Genomic DNA, 22733 nt, shown 5'->3' with positions numbered 1-22733 from the left:
ATGAACCCCGTGCAGTCTGAGGAATGCTGCGATGACCAACATCTCCGTAAAGACATTCAGTGTCGAGCTGAGACCAAACGGAATCACACAATACTGAAAGTGTTCCGTTCACACGGAGAACCGCAGATATTTTCAATGCAGGCTCCAGATCAGAATATGCATGTATGCATCCTGAAGGTCTACCACACTGAGGCAATCGCCCTTCCGGAGAGAGGACTTTATCTGGCAGGGCAGGATCATCTTGAATTCCTCTTAGGGTAGAAAGAGATTGAACTTGGATAGGTCGAGGATAGTGCGCAGGCCAGCATGGTTGGGTTTGGGCACTTTAAACAGACAGGAGTAATAGCCCTCCCCTTGTTCCCACAAGGGAACAGGTTACACTGCTCTGAGGTCTAGAAGTTTCTGTACCTCGGCTCTGAGGGAGGGCGACCCAGACTGCTGGAGAGGAGGGTGAGAGGGTGGGATATGGGGCAAGGGCAAGCGGATGCCCACCCGAGCGACGGACAAAACCCATCGGTCTTCTGTGATGGTCTGCCATGTCTCCAGATGAGACGAAATTCGTTCTCCCACCGGAGTCTCGTGTGACAGATGGAAAATATTTAGCTGTTTTATCGGCGGAGAGACCATCCTTTGCTGAAGAGGAGGCTGCTGGCAGAGAGGAAAAACGGCCACCTTGCTGTTGCTATTTACGGCGGGGGCTGCCAGCTGGAGCCTCTGCTCGGTGCGCACGGCGGTCTTGAAAGCCTCTGAAAACAGAGAAGGAGCTCGTTTCAGACCCCGACCTCCAAGTATAATGCCTTTGCTGGTGTTTTCGCAAGGACCGACAATGACTTGCAGTTTCAGTACTTGCCTTGGTCTTCGTGAGTTCCTCATCCGTGGAGGAGTAGAACAGTTCTTTAACCTCCAAGGGGAGGATCAAGCACGTTGTCCTGAACCTCCTTTGAAAACTTCGTAGCATGCAGCCATACTTGGCGGGAGATGTCTACAAGGAAGTGTCCACAAGTTTTGAACACTGGCATAAAAAGTTACATTCAAACGTAACAGTAATCAGAGTCACTTATTTCTCCACTGCACCCTTAATTCACACAACATCCTCCTTTTTGGGAGTAAGTATGCTAATTTCCCAACTAAAACAGTTCCTTTAATTAAGGTGTGCTTGCTATATCCTAATTAAGTTCCAAGGCGGGTTGACCGTTACATGGGGGTTGATCGTCCCCCAAGTCCCACAATGGTCCAGGGGAGCCCCGGCGGGGTCCCCGTCCCTCCCTGGAGATATATATATGCTAGATTTTACCAATCAAATTAAGAAATGAGAATCAACTTTCTCCAACCTAGGGATGTGCAATCCGACCTTAACCCAGGCTTATCTCGACACTGGACTGATTCTAGTGATCAGCAAACCCTACTATCTAAAAGCTATCCGTCTATAGGTGATGGCCTAAACGCAAATGCCTTGTCTATCTAATCTTCCTCTGCAATCTAGATGACATCTATAAGGAATCCCAGTTGGATAGTGCCTTCCAGTCATCCTGAGCAGTCTCCTGGACTACCACACAGTTCTACTGCTTTCCCTGGATCTTACGTTCTATTTCTGTTTCTCTTTCTACACTCGCCTCCTCCTTCCCTACTCTGCTCACCTTCTTTCTTCCTTCTCTCTCTCCCCCTCACTTCCTCTCCCATCCATCCAATTGTTACCTTCCTAATACGCCTCTAGTGGCTCCTCTCCTTACAGCCCACTACTACTCTCTCTGCCCCTCTAAACTGCTCCCACCTCTACACTGCCAGTCCTCCCACCTACACACCGCAACTGCTTCACCTCAACACCACTACTATCCCAAACCACCTTCTCCACAATCTTCCTCCATTCACTCCCTCAGTCATCCTTCACTCACTCCTTACTACCACTTTCACTCACAACACAGTCCACCAGCCAAAACCTCACCTTCACAATGAAACACCTCCACACTGTTTTCCACCAGCCTCTGGTCTCGCTCTGCCACCATCTCCTCCTCCTCCTCTGACATCAACCACACCTTACTGTTTCTGGTTGTCCCTGATATCCTCCCCCTTCTGTCTCTCCCCTTCTGGTTCCCCGGGCCAGTCTTGCTGAGCACCCCCCTTGGGACTTGTTACAGATATCAGAACACATGAGGAGATCCAAACACTGCCCTTTTCTCTCATGTGGTATCGACCTGGACCGTCAATGGTGGCCCACCAAAATCAAAGTTCCAGTTCATGTGAGAGTCCAAGTCCTTGGAATCAGTCGACGCTCCGCAGCTCTCGTGTCAGTAAGTGGTTGCTAATTTCCAAGCGACAGACAGTCTTTGTTACAACTGTGCTCCATGGCTCTGCTGCCAGCGAGCGTGCTGGTTGTACGGAGCAGAAGGCACCATTTCGCACACTCAATGGCTCTTGGTCGTGCAGAAGTTTCATGGTGTACTGCTGCGAGTTGGGGTGTGCCGACACTGGGTACCTGTTCTGGTAGGCTATTGATTCTTTGTTTTCCGGCCCTAGTGAGAAAAGTGGCCAGCACTTGGAAATTGAACTATGGGGTGATTAAGAGTGGTATTAGTTTCAATCACACAAGAACAAGAAAGCGACAGGGACTGGAGCCCTCCTAACTGCCACTTCCCACCTCTGGTGGGTAGGACTGGCACTGGCTTTCCCTGTGATAGGCCTCCCACACCAGGCTGAGATGGGCTCCCAAACGCCTTGACAGGGACAGGTTACTCTCACACCTAAACATTATTAGAGAAATTCTATTTTATTGTACCATGCTCTATTTGGCAATAGTGTTGCTCATCAAATTGGATCAAGACTATGAATACGAGTTGATTAAAGTAGAGGTTGCAATTTTTCTGGTCTTCAAATCAGTTCATATTGGTGAATAATGGTTTTAAAAGGTCAGATTATACTGTACTTTTATATAATGAAGTGAAGATTAATTTTAATGCACTATATTTTCCAAATACATTGAAACAATCTAAACAAACTGCATATTGGACAGTACAGTTTGCAATCTAGTGGCAGAGGAGAAAGCAATGCCTCAGGCGTTTTAAAAGATTCACAAGTAAAAGCTACATTCTTTAATTATTGTATTTGTTCTGTGAGTAGTTATTGCAGCAGTGGTAATAGTTATTGCTCAGGACAGCTCCTACTAGTCCTTTCAAGCCAAGTGTTTTTCCTCAAGAGTTTGGCATGTTCCAATGACATGTGAATCTATGCAAATAAGGTGTATAAATTGTTTGCAACTGCTTAAATTCTTAAAGAAAGTAAAGTCTTACTTTTAAGATCATGTTTCCTCTCATGTGCTGCAAGCTTCTTGCGAGAACTGTGTTGCTGTGGACTCCAGGGCTTGCGCAGTTTTGCAGAAAACAGACGTTTATGGGCTCTGAAGAAAAAGATTGGAGCAAATGCATTGGCATCCCATAATAGTATTGGACATTCTGGCAATCAGGTCACTGCACGATAGCAAGTACAATTACACCTTACTTACCTTAAATGCTCCTCATTCTTTGGCAAATCGGTTTCACAACTGGGCTCTTCTACCGGGTTACTTGGTAAAAAAACAAAAAAACAATAAGAATGCTACAGAAATTATTTTGTTGTTTTAGCTCTTGAATCATTAAAGATGTGAATATCCTCAGTATTGGATTGCAAATCCTCTGCTAACAAAAAAGTAGCACAACAAAGCAAAAAGTATTGACTGAGACCTTCATTTAGAATTTGATAGAAAAGCTTGTGCAAAAGTATTTTAAGATGGTGGGAAATGGTACATATTAACCACCACATTGAACAAAGGAATTATACTTTAAGTAACAGTATTAGCACACACAAAAAGAGGCAAAATAAAAGAGGACCAGACTACAAAATGTTCTTACTAGGCTTGTGGACGTGGGGGAACAGGACTACCATCACCCAACTCCAGCTTTCTTAGCAGTGAGAGATGTCCTTGCACACGCATTTTGATTGCTATATGCTGGCAAAACTTAAATAAATGAGGGTGCCAAGCGGTAAATACGTCCATCAATGGCTAAAGATAGTCAGTTGGTCAGAGAATACGTTCAGTGAGCGAGACATCCACACAGTGATTAGGTCTGATAATATATCTGCGGGTGTGTCAGAGGGAATACCAGACAATCAACGAGATACGTCAGTGAATCGTCGGCGATTAAGTCAAGTAGTGAGTCAGTGCAGTGTGTGAATGAACGGTCAGTCCGTTCTTCCTTCTGACTGATCTTCCACAGCCCCCTAGGTCTCTCGGACAAACCAGCCTGCCTTTTAATTGATGAATTTCCCTGACGGTTAATCCTCTTCCATCACACCATATAGTCACATTCATGGTCACAGCAAGCTGCGTTGCCTGGTTACCAGAGAATCAGATGTGCGATTCTCTAAGAGCACGCTGCTTGCAAGAATCGGACTATGGCACGCAGATGTGCGATTCAACTGGGATGTCATGCCTCTTTCCGGTGTACGCGGGAGAGGGCATGGCATATGTCCTCTTTCGTGCATCATTCAGAAGGCACTCGCAGCCTTCCAAGCTGTAACACTCATTCTGTGATGCACTGCGTTGCATGCAGAAGTAAACGCACAGCATGTAATGTTTGGAATCCAGTATTTTGTTCAGTACATCCACTCAGCCATCTCCCTGCACATAATGAAGGCAGGCAAATTGCTGGCTGCACTGCCAATCTCAAAATAGCAACTCTTCTAATGCAGTAACGTCTATACCAACCAAGGACACAACTAGCCCAAAACTTTGAGGGAGAGGTGAGGCTAATGATTCAAATGGTGGGTGAGGGTCTACATTCGGAAACGCTGTGTGGGCGTGCAAACTTACTGGTATGGGACCTCCTTCACCTTTTCCCCAAGGAATGCTGCTTGAACTATTGCCAAATTAGCAGCCAATGGTGCAATTTAAAGCGCATTTGGACATTGACATTATCCAAAAACATCATGGGATTTAAAGACAAAATTAATATTTTAATGGAACAGGCTGGCATGGTAAAGCCGTGTTTGTGATGGATTGGGGAGGAAGGATAGCTCAGGGGCAACGTGTTTGTCTTGAAAACAAGACAACGTAGTGCAACAAGGGTTGAAACCATTCACTGGTATTAAGCGCGTTATAAATGAACAATAGGCGCGCATTCGTGGAAGGGCTTGAAAGGGCTGTTAGTGCTGAGGAACTGCGTTTTCTGACTTGCAACGAGGATTGTTTTGAACGTTTTTTTACTGACGCCAACACGGTATTGGGAGCATACAATTCAACATAGCAACTTTGAATATTTCATTTTGTGTGGTGGTTGTTTGTTACAAACATTTCATTTTGTTTCATAGTGATCATTTGGCTCCGCCTCCGTGAAATCCGGCTCCCAGCACTCCCTTCATTAGTAACAGCGCGCGCGCGCTTGAAAGAGCTGTTACTGCTGTTAGAGCTGGTGAGCAGAGTGTGGGGGCCAAGAATCAGAATTATATTTATATTTTAATGTATTTTTCTTTTGTATTCTCCTATTCGGTTCATCTTAGTTTTTATTGTTTATTCTGTGTAGAGGTGTTTCTCCTGGTCCACTAATAAGTTGTATAACGATGACCAAAATGTATACCTTGCGCACAGGAATGCCACCTATGGGCAATGCGATAGCTGACTGTGACTCAATGATGGTAACACCCAAGCGTGGAACTGTAGTCCCAAATGTACTGCGCAGGGCGGCTTCTCGCTCTAGATTGTTGTCAAACACAACGCACATTCGAACATTTTATCCTGAATGTCCGTCTATAAACGTACCAACAAATTTGGTTCCCGCTGATGGTATTGAGGTGCAAGATACAACATGATACCGTGTGTAGGAAATAATAATGAGGGGGGAAGGAGCGAGTTCGACCTATTGATCTTTGCTCACCCTCAGACTCCTTGATGATGGCTTTTACCCAAAAGGACCTGTTGGGGGAGTTTGTTTTGCCGGTCCAGAAGGAACATGTTGACCCAGTAGTAACGAATACAGTAACTACTGTTCAAATACATGCAACAGCAGTAGGCTGCCAACAAGAATGTAAAAAAAATAGTAATGGTGAGACTGTTGTGAATGAGGAACAAAAGAATGATCAGGGTGAAATGCTTTCAGATGATGAAATTGTCCCACTAGATTTGAATATGAATAATCAGGGGATGCATTCAATCGACCTAGAAGAAAGAGAGCAATTGTCTCAGTCCCCAGATGTTCCTTGACTCACAACATGAGTCCTCTGTCCTCTCTTATCTCATTTACACAACCCACGGCGCGGCAATGTAGAACTAAAGCAGTGAATATAAAGGAAAAGGCGGTTCAGGATGCATTATTAGGTGCTGAAAATACACTGCAGGCTATGAATACTGCCCTATTTGCGCTAGCAAAGCTTTATGAGTCCCTTGATTCGAGACTCATTGATCAAAACTTCTTATTGAGAGAATTAGTAGAATCAAGACGACATATGTACAGCGAGAGGTTTTAAATTCACCTCCAATACAGGCTGGTAACAAGAAATTTGAAATGAGACAAAATCAAATAGAAGTCGCTGTGCAGGCGCCGCTACAAGTGGCTAAAGCAGAACAAGTAAGAGAAGTGAATCTAACAGTTAAAAAATTAAAACGAAAAGATGGCAAAGAGCAAAGGAATGGCTGTGCCATACAGCAAGAAAAGGTTGAGGAATTATCAGAAGTAATTGATCGTAAAGAGGAGGAGATGATTGATAAAAATGGTTCTGAGCTGAGATCTGGGGTGGTTACCAATCCTGTGCATAATATTTTTGCCGCTTAAGGACTTCAGCAACAGTCAAAAAGATGTAAAGTTACTTAAACCAATAATTCAAAAGAAGGCAAAGAACAAAAAAATATCCAAAATGCTAAAAAGCAAGAATTCCAGGCAATTTATAAAAAAACTCCTTACCGTGCCTGATAAACGAGTGCAGGACAAAAGTGCCGCTATTGTTAGAAAATATGGCGCTTTGGCTAAGGTAAAGGGGCAGGTAATACATCCAATACAAGTGGTAATAGAAACCCCTGATACTCCGCAAAGTGATCTGACATATGCCCCTTTGGACAAATTGGTGCATGAATTACGAAAAAAGGAAGGGGAAAGTAGTGAGACAAAAAGAACTGTGGCAGGGATACGTGACTCCGAAATATCTGCTGGATTTGTACAAACTGAACCAGCCAATCATGGTACATATATGACACTTGAAGAGCGCAGAGAAGAGATTGAGAAATCTCGGAGGCAATTTATGGTGCAGCCTGTAGTGACCTCCAAAAAGGAGGGAGGGGAGGTTACCAATCCTGTGCATAATATTTTTGCCGCTTAAGGACTTCAGCAACATAGTCAAAAAGATGTAAAGTTACTTAAACCAATAATTCAAAAGAAGGCAAAGAACAAAAAAATATCCAAAATGCTAAAAAGCAAGAATTCCAGGCAATTTATAAAAAAACTCCTTACCGTGCCTGATAAACGAGTGCAGGACAAAAGTGCCGCTATTGTTAGAAAATATGGCGCTTTGGCTAAGGTAAAGGGGCAGGTAATACATCCAATACAAGTGGTAATAGAAACCCCTGATACTCCGCAAAGTGATCTGACATATGCCCCTTTGGACAAATTGGTGCATGAATTACGAAAAAAGGAAGGGGAAAGTAGTGAGACAAAAAGAACTGTGGCAGGGATACGTGACTCCGAAATATCTGCTGGATTTGTACAAACTGAACCAGCCAATCATGGTACATATATGACACTTGAAGAGCGCAGAGAAGAGATTGAGAAATCTCGGAGGCAATTTATGGTGCAGCCTGTAGTGACCTCCAAAAAGGAGGGAGGGGAAAATTCAAATCGGTTGCATGAGAACCCAATGAATGCGTTATTAAGGCCGCCGCAAAGTAATGTGGAAAAGAATACTGAGCATGAAGGTAGGCAAACAGATCAGAAGTTCCCACATAATATGTCTGAGGTAAAGAGAACTACCTATGGCAAACAAAGTGAAATTAATGAGAGGATGAATGGGCGGCATGGGAATTGTAATGATTCAACGCATGTAAGTCTAATATTGCAGTGCAGAGGAGGTGAATTTGGTCTGTATGATCTAAACAGATCTTCGGTCTTGAATATTTTGGGAAATATTCCACGGTTGCAAGGAGTGAAGTCATCTGACCTTGCCCAGATTTAATTTATTCATGAATATGATCGAACAGTGGTTAAGATATGGATAATGTCAAATGTTGTGAAGGATGCAATATGGCAGGGAAGAATGGAAATTTATCAGAATGGGTTTAAGCTACTTAACTTGGCAAAGAAAGCTCAAAGAATAGAGGTAAACCAGCCAAAAAAAATTGGAATGCCTGGCAACAAACCTTGGAAGCAGAATACAGTGTCAGTTTCATACTCTACTGGGAATAATGAATGATCACGCTCTGTAATTTATCCACCTACTGGTGCAATGTTGAAGAGATAATAGCTAGGCAACAGTATGGAAAAACAAGTTGTAAAGATAGCTTCATGGAATACGAGAGGTAATTCACATTTAAATACCTCTTGAAGGGCCCAGCTGGAGCAGTATGATCTAGATTCTGCTCCGGTTTGGGAAAATCACCAAATTGAATTGATAGCTGCAACCAGCCAAGTTCGAGGCAGACCTAAGGCAGGATTAATGGTTGTAGTTAAGACTGGTAATGGTTGGAAGATGAAGCCCTGGTACTCACCAAACAAACATATTCAGGTAGTCAAAATCAGTTATGGTAACAAAGTTATTGCTTGTGTAAATATATATTGGAACCATCTGGATATCAAAGATAGCAACTAAAGATATGGGGGAGTGTTTAGATTTAATAGCAAAGGATCATACGATAAATTACACTATGGTGGCGGGTGACCTGAATATGAATTGTTTGGAGAGAGATGGAAGAAAATTAAAAGGTGGCAGCTAAGCAATGGAATCTGCTGATGAAGGATAGAGGTCTTAACATGGTCAACGGGGCAATCTCAGAGGATATTCCCCCGAAGCATACATGGAGTAGAGAGAATTCAACGTCATTGATAGATTATATTTTCGTAGACAATAATATGTTCAACTTGCTAATTAAGTTTAGAATCTCCGAATCTAAACAGAGTGACCATAGTATATTATCAATGGATTGGCAACGGTCTGTTAATAGCGAGTGTGAAGATAAAGATGTCTATGCTAAGTCTCTGACGCTGTCTGCGAGGGGTAATCGATTTAAATGGACTTCGCCGATATCAGATTTATTGAAAGCCATATCATATACTAAAGATATTCTGGAACTGAATGTAATGTATCAAGAAGGGAATTATACAGCCATTCTTCATCTTTTTAAAAAATGTTTTAAAGTGGGACACTATAATCAAAAAATACATCATGTGAGCGATAATGAAGTCAGACTAAAAAAAGATGAACCGCAGGAAGGACATTCGTAACCTTAATGAATTTAGTCTGGTAGAAAGGAAAAGGGTAAGTGCTAAATTGAAAAATGCTTATAAGAACTGGCTAAAATCACAGAGCCCAGATGATATTACAAGATGCGAGAATAATGCTTCATTCCTTGGCTTCAAAGAGCTCTGCAATGATCTGGGGGTTAATAAAAAATATATACGTCCCTGTCCAATCTATCAGTCAAATTAATGCGGTACCAGAGGATGTATGGATGCAGTATTATTCATCCCTATATGCAAGTAGTGTATGGGCCAACAGGCAGCTAAGCCAGAATCCTAATGAAGCATCACATTTAAGAATCACGGAGGAGGATATCTTATATCATATTAAGAAGCTGAGCTCATCGAGGGCAACTGGACCTGATGGGCTCTCCAATTCGATGCTTAAAGAATATCCAGAAGCATGGGCTGCCATTCTCCAGGTAATATTTGTTCAAACTGTCTACAGATAAACTTCCAGCCTCTTGGCAGAAATCGATTATAATACCAATTTATAAAAAGGGAGACAGAACAGACCCAAAGAATTACAGGCCGGTGGCATTGTTGGATGCACCTGGCAAGTTATTTGCTTGCATAGTGCTAGATGAATTTAATCAATGGACCAATGCGGCTGGAATTAATGATCCCTTTCAGACGGGTTTTAGACCGGGTTTCGGAACAGGAGTGAATTTACAAGCCATTCATGCTATTAAAAAACACGAGCAGCAGATGAAACTAAATTTATTTATGGCATTCATAGATTTTGAAACTGCCTTTGACTCTGTGTCTAGGCAGTTATTTAAAAAATTGGCAAATAAAACGCATCCGGTACATCTGCAATTCCAGATATAGGAGTTCCATACAAACACCTCGATTCAGGTTCGAATCTCATTGGATGGCACCTTGACTCGCTGCATTAATACTTTTAGAGGACTGAAGCAGGGATGCCGAATGGCTGCCTCGTTGTTTAATTTTTACATGGCGGATTTGGCAGATGAATTCAGGATAATGGTATCAGATTCGCCTTGCCTGGCCTCGATCGCGATCCCCTGGCTGTTTTATGCTGATGATTTGGTGTTGTTGGCGAAAACAGCCAGGGGATTACAGAGATTGTTGGATGTGGTGGGAACATATGTGTGAGAGAAAGAACTGACTATAAATGTGAAGAAATCAAAAACTATGAAGTTGGAAACAAAACATGGAAATAAAACAGCTCGTCTCTGCTGGCATCTCCAGACCCAGCGCATAGAAGATGTTAGGGAATATAAATATCTAGGCCTGAATGTGAACACTTCAGAGTCTGATATACCAATTTATAACAAAATAAAATCGAAAATGAAAACAGCTACTGCACAGGCATCACTGCTGAATTATAAATAGGGAATGTTTTCCTTAAGACCTATAGTTATATATTATTGTCAGAAAGCTGTACGAACGGTGATATACGGCGCTGAGTCAAGGGCTTGGAGGGACGAATTGTTTTGGGCAATTTTGGAAGGTTCTTATTGGAAATCATTGTTGAAGTTACCTAAATCTGTGTCAATATATCTGGTGCGATATGAGCTTGGGCTGACTTCGCTCTACATAATGTATATGTGGAAACTGTGTTGTATGTATCGCAAATATATACCAGCGGTAGAAGAGAAATCTATCATGCACATACTGTCCACATGCATAAAAACAACAGACCATTCATTAATCAATGGCCATATGGAGGCGGAAGGTTCAAGAATTTCTCCAGAATGCTAATGTGTCTGAGGAATTGTTGATAAATGACTCAATGAAGGCTAAGAGAAAGATTCTGCTAAGGTATTGGTACAACACTTATGATCAATGTGTAAAGACCAAGCATTCGGCGATTTATAAGATAGAGATAAAAAAGCTAAGAACAGCAGAATCATATTTCATGAAATTTCCGGTAGCAAAATACAGAGATATGTTCTTGAGATTCAGGTTTAACGTCTGGCACACCAGGGATGTTTTGGTTAAATGGAAGTTAATACCGGTGAAGGTGAATTACTGTAGATTCTGCAAAGATGTGAATGTGAGCGAAACATTATCCGATAGTCATTTGTCCTTCTTTAATTGATAAAAGAACCTTGTACTTTAGATCATATTTTGAAGGCTATATATTACTCACGAAGGAATCATTTTGGTGGTATGTTTACAACACTAGGTTGACTAAAGTGAGAATTGCAGTAGTCAATTTTCTACTGGCCCTGAAATTAAAAGATGACAATAATTGTGCTGGGGAATAGCAATGTTAATGGTATACTGAACTAAAGATACATAGCTATAAATAATTGTAATGATACTGTCTTGAAATGTTCCAGTTATTTCTTATTGTAGGCAAATCATCCTCGAAGAGTATGGTGACTTGAATTTATGGAGATTTTGACTGGTTGAATGTACCCTCTGGTGGGGATTAGGGAAAGAAAGCTATCATGATTGATGTTCTTGACTGAACTTTTATATGTTTTATTGTTTTAATGTAAATACATTATAGGTATGGTAAATAGTTAGGAAAATTATGTTAGTGTAAATGAGGATATTATGTTATTCTATTATGTTATTCTATGTGTTTAAGGATGATTTGCAACGGTGGTTGTAATTGTTAGAATTCTTTTTTTTGTTTTTATATGTATATTTTATATTGAAAAGTTGATTTATCAACTGTAACAATAAAACAATTTAAAAAAATAAAAAATGTCTGGTTGGCTTTGCCAATGATATTCCATGGTGCATGAACAGCTGCATTGTACCATAATCCATGCAAGACTGAGTGGAGCAGCTGAGGTAGTGCCTTTGAGCTCAGTCAGAAAGGTTGTCACAGCACCTGACTGAAAACTGAGGGTCCAGAATCCAAGAATCAGTGCAAATGTCAGAAGATGTGCTAAATAAGACTAAACAGGGCGAAGCAGAGTTTTACTCATTCTACTGTGGGTCAGTACTCTAGACTGTCCCAAGCAACTCCTGTAACTGGCAAGCAGCAACAGGGAAGGAAATCAATGTTGGTCCTGCTGCAATCAGTCCGCTATACTAGATTGTGTGATGCACTAGCTGACTGGTGACTATTGATCTGCCTGCCAAATCAAGCGATATGAGTGCCATTGCAGCAATTACTCAATTCTAGGTGATGGCCTCGGGGAGCACTAAGAGAGGAGCACATGGGGCAGTGCTGGCTGGAGAATTTACAATTTCAAATATTTCCCACAAATATAGCAGAGTGACCAAGCGTAGTGAGGGAGTCCAAACCCACTAAAGGGGGTCCGGTGGGGTTTAATCTCGCTCCGTGAAAATTGTTTTCATAATGGGTTAAAATGGTGCATTTTATAGTACTGTTTTTGTGAAAAACTCAGATAAAGATTTAGGCAGTTTGCAATCGGTTTTGTAGGTTAAGTCATGAAAAAGTTCAATAAATGCAAGCCACCAACAGTGCACAGGAGCATTTCGCCACACATTTTCTCGATGCCTTTGTCAACAATATTATGCCAGTATAAAACATTTTCATGCTGGCTGCACCAATTTATGCCAGTATTCCCCTATAAGAATAAACTCATGTTTGCTTAGCGCATAATGCTAGTAATGCTACTATAAGAAAACATGTCCACACTATTTCTGCCAAAATATGGTAGCGTCCTGTGAGGGGCCAGCAATGAGAGGCGGAAACACGGAGATACTTTTCTCAACATTAATCATTAACAAAAAAGGGTGTATGGATGAAGGATTAACTATCCTGGCGTAAATGCCCCTTCCTATGAAATTAAAACTAAAACAGGATGACCTTGTGTCCAAACTCAATCTAACCCTCAGACTAACATATACAAGCAAACAGTGCAAGGTACACGTTTCAAAGTTCGACTTAATATAAAAATGCAACAACTCAAACATATAACGCCACCAAAAACACTTCTTATATCCAGGGTTGACTCCCTTCCCCCCGGCTTACTTCAGGTAAGTCAGTCACAATGTTTTTGCATCAGGACGAGTCTCTCAAAGGCATACAAATGTCTTGTCCACCTAATACTTTCCTCAGAATGACAAAACAAATATTCTTTTCATAACGCCAGTTCAGATAAAGCAAGGGAAGTTTTTACTACTTTACAGGATGACAAAGCAAATGTCTTTTTCAGAACAATAATACAAGTATGGTAAAAAGCACATCTTTTCAAGGCTTCTGGTGTACACAATGTTCAATTTAAGGAAGAAATTAATATGACCAATTCTCTTTTTTTGCATTCAAATGTTATTGAAAACAGAATTATTTAACAGTGCACGGCTCCTTTAGCTCAGATGAACAAGTTACTTTCTTACCTGGTAACGTTCTTTCGATGGGATGTTCCTCAGGCGTATTCCACATCTATGACAGTAATCACCCACAACTGTGCTGCTTCGGAACATTTTTCGGCGTCCGCGTTCTGCGTCAATGACGTCGATACGCTGTCCCTCGAGGGCCTCCGTCGAGCGCCAACGTCACCGGATGTTATATGTAGGACGCACGACACCCGTAGCCTCCGTTGTAGTTTATTCCCCAGAACGTGTGGCACCAATCTACTGCCAGTATGACTACAGAAAGCCTTGCGGAAACTTAAGCTGCAATCGCATACAAAATTCTGTATAGGGGCAGGCTGGGAGGGTGCGATGTGGAATACGTCAGAGGAACATCCCATCGAAAGAACGTTACCAGGTAAGAAAGTAACTTGTTCTTCGAGGGGATTGTGTCCTCCGACATATTCCACATCTATGACAGACTCCCAAAGCAGTACCAACGTATGGAGGTGGGAAAAGAATTTAGAATTTTAGAATGCCCAATCAAATTGCAGAATAGAGGACCGCCTTACCAAAGGCTAAATATTGCCCATGGATAGAATCCAGGGAGAAGTGTTTTTACAAAAGTATGGACAGAGGCCCATGTGGCTGCTTCACAGATATTACGAATGGGAACACCCCTCTGCAGAGCAGTAGAGGCAGCCACACCCCTAGTAGAATGGGCCCGTAAGCCTACCGGAGGGTCCTTACCAACCAGACGGTAGCATTCAGAGATTGTCAAGATGATCCATTGGGACAAGGTCTGCTTAGAAACAGCTCTACCTAAACGCCTTCCAGTGTATCCCACAAATAGCTGATCGTCCACTCTGACCTGGGACATCGTGAGAGATAGAAGCTCAAAGTTTTCCTAGGATCCATCCTATGGAGCCTCTCCCCTTCCTTACCAGGATGCGGAGGAGGATAGAACGCCGGAAGAATTACCTCCTGGCTCAAATGAAAATCTGACACAACCTTCGGAAGAGAAGGACGACGAACCCCAAGGACAAACGTGTCCTTATGAAACACTGTGAAAGGTGGCTTGGCGGTAAGTGCCTGCAGCTCACTCACTCTGCGAGCGGAAGTAACCGCAACCAAAAATACAGTTTTAAAGGTCAACAGTCTCAAAGTACAAGAATGTAAGGGCTCTAACCGAGCACCCATTAGGAATTTCAGAACTAGGTTCAAATCCCATCTGGAAAGGAGACGGTGGGAACACATTTGTCAGCCCTTTAAGAAATTGAGAAATCAAAGGAATCTTAAAATAAGAACATTCCTCAGACAAGCGCTTAAACATGGACAGCACCGCTAGGTAACCTTTAATGGTACCCACTTGCAGGCCCTTGTGCGCCAAAGAAAGCAAAAAAGACAGAACCACAGGAATTGAACACTGAAAAGGATCCACATTCTGTACCCTGCACCAGTCGCAGAACTTTCTCCAACAGCAACGGTACAGGGATTTTGTTGCTGGCCTTCTGGCCGAGAGCAACACCTCCAACACGTCTTCAGGGAGGTCCCAATCCTTGTATCTCAACCTTTCAGAAACCAAGCATGAAGGTTGAGAGACTTGACCTCAGGATGGAGAACCCAACCCCCCTCCTGTGAGAGCGGATCGTCTTGGTAGGGAAAACAGCATGAAAGGCAGATGGACATGTCGAGAAGGTCCGGGTACCACACTCTCCTGGCCCATGCCGGAGCAATGAGGATCATTCGGGAACTGAACCTCCGCAACACTTGCGGAATGACGGGGACTGGAGGAAACGTGTATAGCAGTGGGAAGGACCACTCCACTACGAACGCATCCCCTAAGGTTTCCCTTGGAGGAAATTCCTGCGAGCAGAATCTGTCGCACTTCTGGTTGACACTGGTGGTTAAGAGATCCACTTGTGGGGTCCCCAAAGGGCGAAGATATCCAAGAGAACTTCCTGAGCCAGCTCCCACTCGTGAGAGACCGTGCTCTGCCTGCTCAGAGCGTCGACCGCCTCATTTTCATCTGCGGCCAGAGATCGAAATTTCCTGCTGGATGGCCCAGAACCAGAGCTGCATCGCCTCTCTGCACGGTGGGAGAGACCCTGCCACCACCCCATTTTTGTTGAGGTAGTGCATGGCCACTGTATTGTCCGTCAGAATCAGGACATTCTTCCCCCGTACAGACGGCAGAAAAGCCTTCAGGGCTAGCCTGACGGCCCTCAGCTCCAACAGATTGATATGAAGTCTGGACTCCAACGGAGACCAACGACCACTGACTGTCAACTCGTTGGCATGAGCTCCCCATCCCGTGAGGGATGCATCCGTCACAATCGTTACCTCCAGCCAGGGTAGCCAAAATGGAGCCCCCTTCATCAGATTGCCTTTGACGGCCCACCAAAGAAGATCCTGGGTGACCGAGGGAGGCACCTGAACGGGATCCGACATCCTGTCGGAGGACTACGACCACTGCTTCTTGAGAGCCCATTGCAGAGATCTCATCCGCAACCTGGCCTCTGGCACCAGTAGAATGCAGGATGCCATGAGGCCGAGCAACCTCAAGAACTCGAACGCCGGGAGACTCTGGGCATGTTGAAACTTGTGCACCATCTGCAGAATGTGATGAGCGCTCACCTGGGGAAGCAAACACAGCCCCAGGGATGTGTCGAGCACTGCTCGGATGTACTGGAGCCGCTGGGTAGGTGTCAAGTGGGACTTCTTTAAGTTGATGGCGAAGACCAGCCTGTGAAGAGTGGCAGTTGACTGACAGATTATCCAGGACTTGCTCGGGAGAGCGCGCCCTGATCAACCAATCGTCCAGGTAGGGGTAGACGTGAATCCCCCCCCTTCCTGAGATAGCCACCACCAACATGAGCTTGGTGAAGACCCTCGGGCAGAGGTCAATCCGAACGTCAGGACCAGAATCTGAAAATGCAAGTCGCCAAGCGCGAACCTCAGGTACTTCTTGTACTTGGGATGAATCGGCACATGAAAGTAAGCACCCTTGATGTCGAGAGACACCAACCAGTCCTGAAGTTAAAGGGCCTGGAGGACTTGAGAGAGAGAGTAACTATCTTGAACTTGTCCTTCCTGAGGAGCTTGTTCAAAGCACTTAAGTCCATGATGGGTCTCAATCCCCCGTCCTTTTTCGGGATAAAAAAATATGGGGAATACCATCCCTTGTTCCTTCCGCTACAGGTACCAGTTCTTTGGTGCCTTTCTCCAGCAGGGATTTGATTTCCTGCACAAGGAGCGGATCCAGACTCTTCAAAGAGAGCTTCCCCGTGGATTGTTGTGAGGCCTCTGCCTGAAAGGAAGACAGTAGCCATGGGCTATGATCTCCAGCACCCACACATCTCAAGTAATGGCACACCATTCTACAAAATGCTGCGCCAGCCTTCCCCCAACCGATGAACCATGGGACATGGCCTCATGACTGAGGTGAAGCAGCTGCAGCAGTGCCTGAGGGCAAAGTGACAACTGCCCAAGCGGTTTTGGCACCTCGAGTACCTTGTTTTCCACCTCTGGTACTCCTACGTTGGCCCCTTTGACTGGCAGCTCCTCTCGATCTACCAAAGGAAGAGTAGTATCGAAAGGAACCTCCCCTCCATTGCTGTCCCCTAGGATGAAAAGGCAGAGGTTGACGTACTGCAGCACTTAACGACTTCGCTGCAGCTTTGGAGGTCTGCAACCTCTCATGGCTCTCGTCAGCCTTGCTGCCAAAAAGATGGTCACCATCAAAGGGCATGTTGAGAAGCCAGGACTGTACATCAGGAGCAAACCCCCACTTCTGCAACCACGCAAACCTGCGCATCACGGTGCACGGGAATATGTTCAGCCGCCAAAGAAACACAATTCCACAGAGTGCGAGTGAATCTTGCCAAGGCACAAACGGGGTTGGCGCCTTTAAACCCATACCCCCAGATGAAAACACTTTCTTTGCCTAACCGTTAAAACGCTTGTCGTCCCTATCCAGAGGGATGGTAGGGTACGCAGCCTGCTTTGCTGGGGCCGTAGCCTCCTGCACCACCAAACTCTCCGGAGTGGGGTGCAAAGACAAGTAGCCGGGGTCGCCACTGGCTGGACGGTATTTTTTCGGTAGCGACTTATTCACTGCCGGGAGACTCTCCGGAGCAGTCCAAGCCGCTGCCACCCTTCTTTGTAAGGCCATATGAAATGGCAGCACCGGGTCAGTGGGTGGAACTTGGTCCAAAATATCTGTCAGGTCATCCTGCAGAAAATCCACAGGTGGAGCAGACCACCCCAAGTACTCCATCACCCTCGACATGAGACCCCTGTACGACGACTCGGCATGTGTGCCAGGCTCAGGCGTGCCAAACTCAACTGCCAGAGAGGTGTCCAGACCACTGGCGTCATGTAAAGATTGACGCAGGTCTTCCATCTGGCTATGAGCAGATAACAGGTCATCAGGAACCTCAGGAACAACAAACCCCTCCACATCAGACCCTTCATCCACCTCTGAGATGTAATCCAAAGGCTGGAATAAATCCCTGGATGAGGGTACAGAAAAAGGTTCAAACACAGGCCTCACTGATTTACTCATGCCTTCCACGGGGTTTCCTCCGGTCTCCAAGGCACCTCCGATAAAGCCTCTTCAAAAGGCGACGTCGGAATCGGCGTCGACACCGAACGAGGCGCCAACAGCTTCGAGGTCAGAGCCCCGAGCGTGTCCTTCTGCGGCCTGGGCGCCAATGGCTTCCTCAGAGGCAGAGCCTCGAGAAAGCCCCTCGACGGACATGGCGGCAACGGCGTCAATGCCTTCTTAGAAGGCCTCACAGGTTCCAACGTCTCGAGGGCGACGAGGACCGGGAACTGGAGCGGGCATGGCTAGAGGGATCTACCTTGTCCGATTGGGACCTCGACAGCTCCCGATGATCGCGCCGACCGCCCGAGCACGAAGGCGTGTGAGCGGTGGCCCTAGCGCATTCCCTGCCAGCTTCTCTCGAAGGTGTGGACGGAACGGAGCCCTGCAATTCAAAAATCGCCATCATCTCCTTGTGAAATGAGTCCCATTCCGCCAGAGATTAATGCTTGTTGGGACAAGCTACCCGCCGAGAGAGGCAGAGGAATGGCGGGAACCACTCCGGGAATCCCTGGACTTACGCTGACGCGGAGACTCGCACTTCGAATCGTCGGTCGAAAGCCCAGTGGATTTCGACTTGCAGGGTTTGGAAACCCTACCTACAGATAGCTTCTTTTCCGCTCCTGCAAGGCCTTCAAAGTCAAAGACTGGCATTCATCGCAGTCATCGGTGGCGTGGTCCTCGCCGAGGCACCACAGGCAGACGTTGTGCGTGTCCATAAGCGACATCTTGGAACCACAGTCACGGCACTTCTTGAAGTCCGGCCTCGGGGTAGAAGACGACGAAGACATGATTCTCACAAGAAACCAAGAACGAAGAACAGATTAAAAAGGAGAAGAACCGAGATTCCGAAGCAAACACGTTCGCGGAAAAAACAGAACTGAGGCTACGGGTGTCATGCGTCCTACATATAACATCCGGTGACTTCGGCGCTCGACGGAGGCCCTCGAGGGACAGCGTATCGACGTCATCGACGCAGGAGCCGAAAAATGTTTCCGAAGCAGCAGAGCTGTGGTGATTACTGTCATAGATGTGGAATACGTCAGAGGACATAATCCCCTCGAAACATCAAACAGATACATAACTCTAAAGCAGCTTCCATCCACAAACATTTTCCTTGAATATCATGAAAACATTTACAATCAAGATAAAACATCACTGTTGCACCGTTGGACTAAAACGAAAAACAAACAAAAGCGGGGGAAAAAGGTCAATAGTAAAACACATCCAAACATAAAATATTCAGCACTGGGGGATTAACAATCTGGTAGAGGTGTCGCTTTGAGGCAATAACATCACAGTAACAAAAAATCATTTCATGAGGCTTATGATGGTGTCCGGGGTTATCGATCTGAGCCACAAACTGGATGAAGGGCTCCCATTCAGCAAGACACTTGGACATTTCGCCTTTCAGGATGGCTTCGACTTTTCACATAGTGACAAAAAAACACAATTTAACCCACCATTCCCCAATGTCTGGCGCAGTACAGCGACCAGGAAGTGTGTGAATAACTTGGCAGACGATTTATTTTGTCCATCAAGGTTCTCATTGCCAAGAGCACTGTCGGAGGTACCATGGGAAGATCTATCCCTGTGATCCCCTAGGACTGGATCACAGCGCAAGACCACCAGATATGCAGGGCCTGTGCACATCTCCAGCATCGGTCAGGGATAGCAGAGTCCATCCTATGAAGCTGTGAGGGAATAAGATACCATCAAAATAACAGCTTATAACTGTTTTCATTCAACAGTACACATCGCTATGATTTAGTAGCCGTGTTCAAAACATTGTACCACGTAAGATCTCCTATGGGGACATTTATCTCTTCCTCCGAACGCAACATATAGGCATGCAGGGGCTTAAAGCGACATGCGTAAAAGGACATGATCCTGTGAGGATACCCTACAAGAAGGGGGGGGGGGCGGTCACCAACAAAGATCCTCAAATGGGGATGTATCCCTTTTAGCCTGCTTTGAGACCTTTGTGCTAGATATACAGTGGCAGAGTTGTATATAAGAGCATTAATCAATATCTCTGACCACAAAGGCCTGCTTACATTTAGCGAATGTCAAGGGAAACTAGACTCAAAGAGCTGACCCATCCGTTCCAGACCTCTTTCAATCCATCTAGTGAACCAACCCGGTCGACAACCTGATGGGAATTCGGGTATTTTCCATTTCCGGCTGAGGGGAGGGAAGGGCACGTCATCCCCTGGTACTTACAAGCTGCCTTGTCCCAATATTCCATTAAGAAAAAGTGGGTCGTCGGGAGGAGATTAGCCTCCTTACGGACTAAGGGAGACCTCTAGCATCAATCATGTAGGGGAGTCTGCAGACTAGATGGCTCTATAGTTAACCAATGCTTAGGGTTTACGCCACCTGGCTTCAGCTGCTCTTTTGTGAACACTTCTTTTCTTTATTGTACCTCTTATCCCACACGCTTTCTATATTAGTTGTAAGGACAGGAAATGGGTTTTGTAGTATAGGCCCTTTTATTTTGACCAGTCTCCACAAGGACGGACTTATTTTTCATTTGATGGTCGAAGCTTGCCCCATCTTAGATTTAGATTAAGCGTTTTTCCAACCTGCACACTGTTTAAATAAACACCCTTGAAACATTCACTTGTGTCTGTCTTTACTGTTGCCACCATGAGTTATTTACACTTCCCACTGCTAACTTTCACCCTTCATTCTCAGCGTCCTCAACTAGGGATGTAACGGTATAACGGTATACCGTTAAAGATACCGTGAACCACTTCATTGAAGAATAATAACCGTCACATTGTTTATACTGGTATACCGTTTATATCGTTAAGTGTGCTTTTCAATATGATTTGGAAAGACTGCAGTTAGCAAGTGCTGCGCAGTCTTGGCCTTGCACTGTTGGATGTGCCGTCTGCAAAGTAGTTTCAGTTGGAGCAGTTTTTAATGCCATTCCATAAACCACACGTGCCCGACACAAAATCAATATGTTAACAATAGGAAGAATACATACAGTGCCAAGGAGGAAAGGGGTTTACTTTGGGTTGGCGGCTTTGGGGTTTATATATTTATAATGGATGTTTGCTAAACATATGACAATTGAGGATTTCCCTGGTTCCATCATTGAATTTACATATAATAAGTCACACTGCGAAATTCACTCATCTCTGTGGGTATTCCCTGCTGCCATACCAAAGGGTAACATGTCCGTGATTACTGAACACCTTTTGGCCCGTAAGTAAACTAAAGGCTGTAACATAAAGAGAGAGTGTGTGTGTGTGTGTGTGTGTGTGTGTGTGTATGCGCACAAGCGTATACTACCATCAGCCTCCATTGATCTGTGGCATGCAGGTTATCAAGATGGCAACATGTTCATCTTCACCAGTAGCCAGTGGGGGAGCTAAAAGCCTAAATGACCACTTAAGAAAAGCTATTCAGTTTGCTTTGCCAGTCGCAGCAGGGCTTCCCCCCACCCTCCTCCTCTCCACACGTGTGTTTCTGTTTTGTGGAGGCAAGGGGTGGCATTTCAGTGGAAAGTATGTTGAAAAGCCCAATTCTGGCCCTGGGTGCCTGGTTTTGTTTGTGATGATAAATCTGACAATTTATGACCTTTTAGAAAATATTTGTTAAGATTAGTTAACTCCACCTGCTATACCGCAAGAACAATGATATACCGTCATTTGGCAAGAAGGTTATCGTACCGTCATAAAACTAATTCTGTGACACCCCTATCCTCAACCATGGGTCACTCCATTCATACGCTGTCTCCGCACAAATGCAGGCGTACCCACTCGCATGCAGCCTTTCAACTCTACCTCTCTACCCTAAATTCTGAAGTCCTCGCTTGATGAGAGCGAAAACAGATTTCTACCTCACCCTCATTGATTCTCACTTGAACCATCCTTACCGGCTACAGGGCACCCTAAACTCACTCCTCCTAAACCTATGACTATCAGCTCCACTCTCACAGGTAAATGACCTACTTTGCTGCAAAAATGTCCACAATCAGAACATCACACTCCCTACACTCTACACTTACACCTACTATACGATCATCCTCTGCCTCCATCTCACACTAATACAGAAGTCGTCCTTTCTCGATTGATGAAGGCTCACCCCTTCTGTGCCCCATCAGGCCCTCTTGCTCCTCAGCTAGTCAAACCTATTGCCCCTGTAATGTCCTCTCACTCTGCTGAACTACAGGTCCTTCGACTTCCCTTGCTTTCCCTCCATTTTTGAAACAGCCACCATCATCCCTCTCCTAACAAAGCATGGGGCTGACTTGAACCTACCGGCTAACGTTTGCCCTGTGCCTCTCCTTCCGCACTACCCATAAGGTTTGTGTTAAACCATCTTACAAATTTCGTAGGCATTCACAACCATCCAGACCCCCTACAAGCATGTTTCCTATCCGGTTACTCTACGGAAAA

General features: G+C 44.8%; 1 protein-coding gene across 3 annotated transcripts in view; it reads right to left on the bottom strand.

The window, feature by feature from the left end:
* Nucleotides 1-22733, bottom strand: part of TERF1 (telomeric repeat binding factor 1) — a 529145-nt gene that overhangs the window by 188709 nt on the left and 317703 nt on the right. For all 3 annotated transcript variants that reach the window (XM_069621207.1, XM_069621208.1, XM_069621209.1), the window contains 2 exons: nucleotides 3497-3556; nucleotides 3285-3391 (listed from right to left, as the gene is read on the bottom strand). In XM_069621207.1, coding sequence (XP_069477308.1) covers nucleotides 3285-3391; nucleotides 3497-3556 — 167 coding nt within the window. The remainder of the gene's footprint in view (nucleotides 1-3284; nucleotides 3392-3496; nucleotides 3557-22733) is intronic.

The sequence above is a fragment of the Ambystoma mexicanum genome, chromosome 5q (assembly GCF_040938575.1).
Source record: "Ambystoma mexicanum isolate Mex_15411 chromosome 5q, UKY_AmexF1_1, whole genome shotgun sequence".
Taxonomy (NCBI): domain Eukaryota; kingdom Metazoa; phylum Chordata; class Amphibia; order Caudata; family Ambystomatidae; genus Ambystoma; species Ambystoma mexicanum.
The sequence above is the reverse complement of the archived record's forward strand: the minus strand, read 5'-3'. Positions and strand labels throughout refer to the sequence as shown.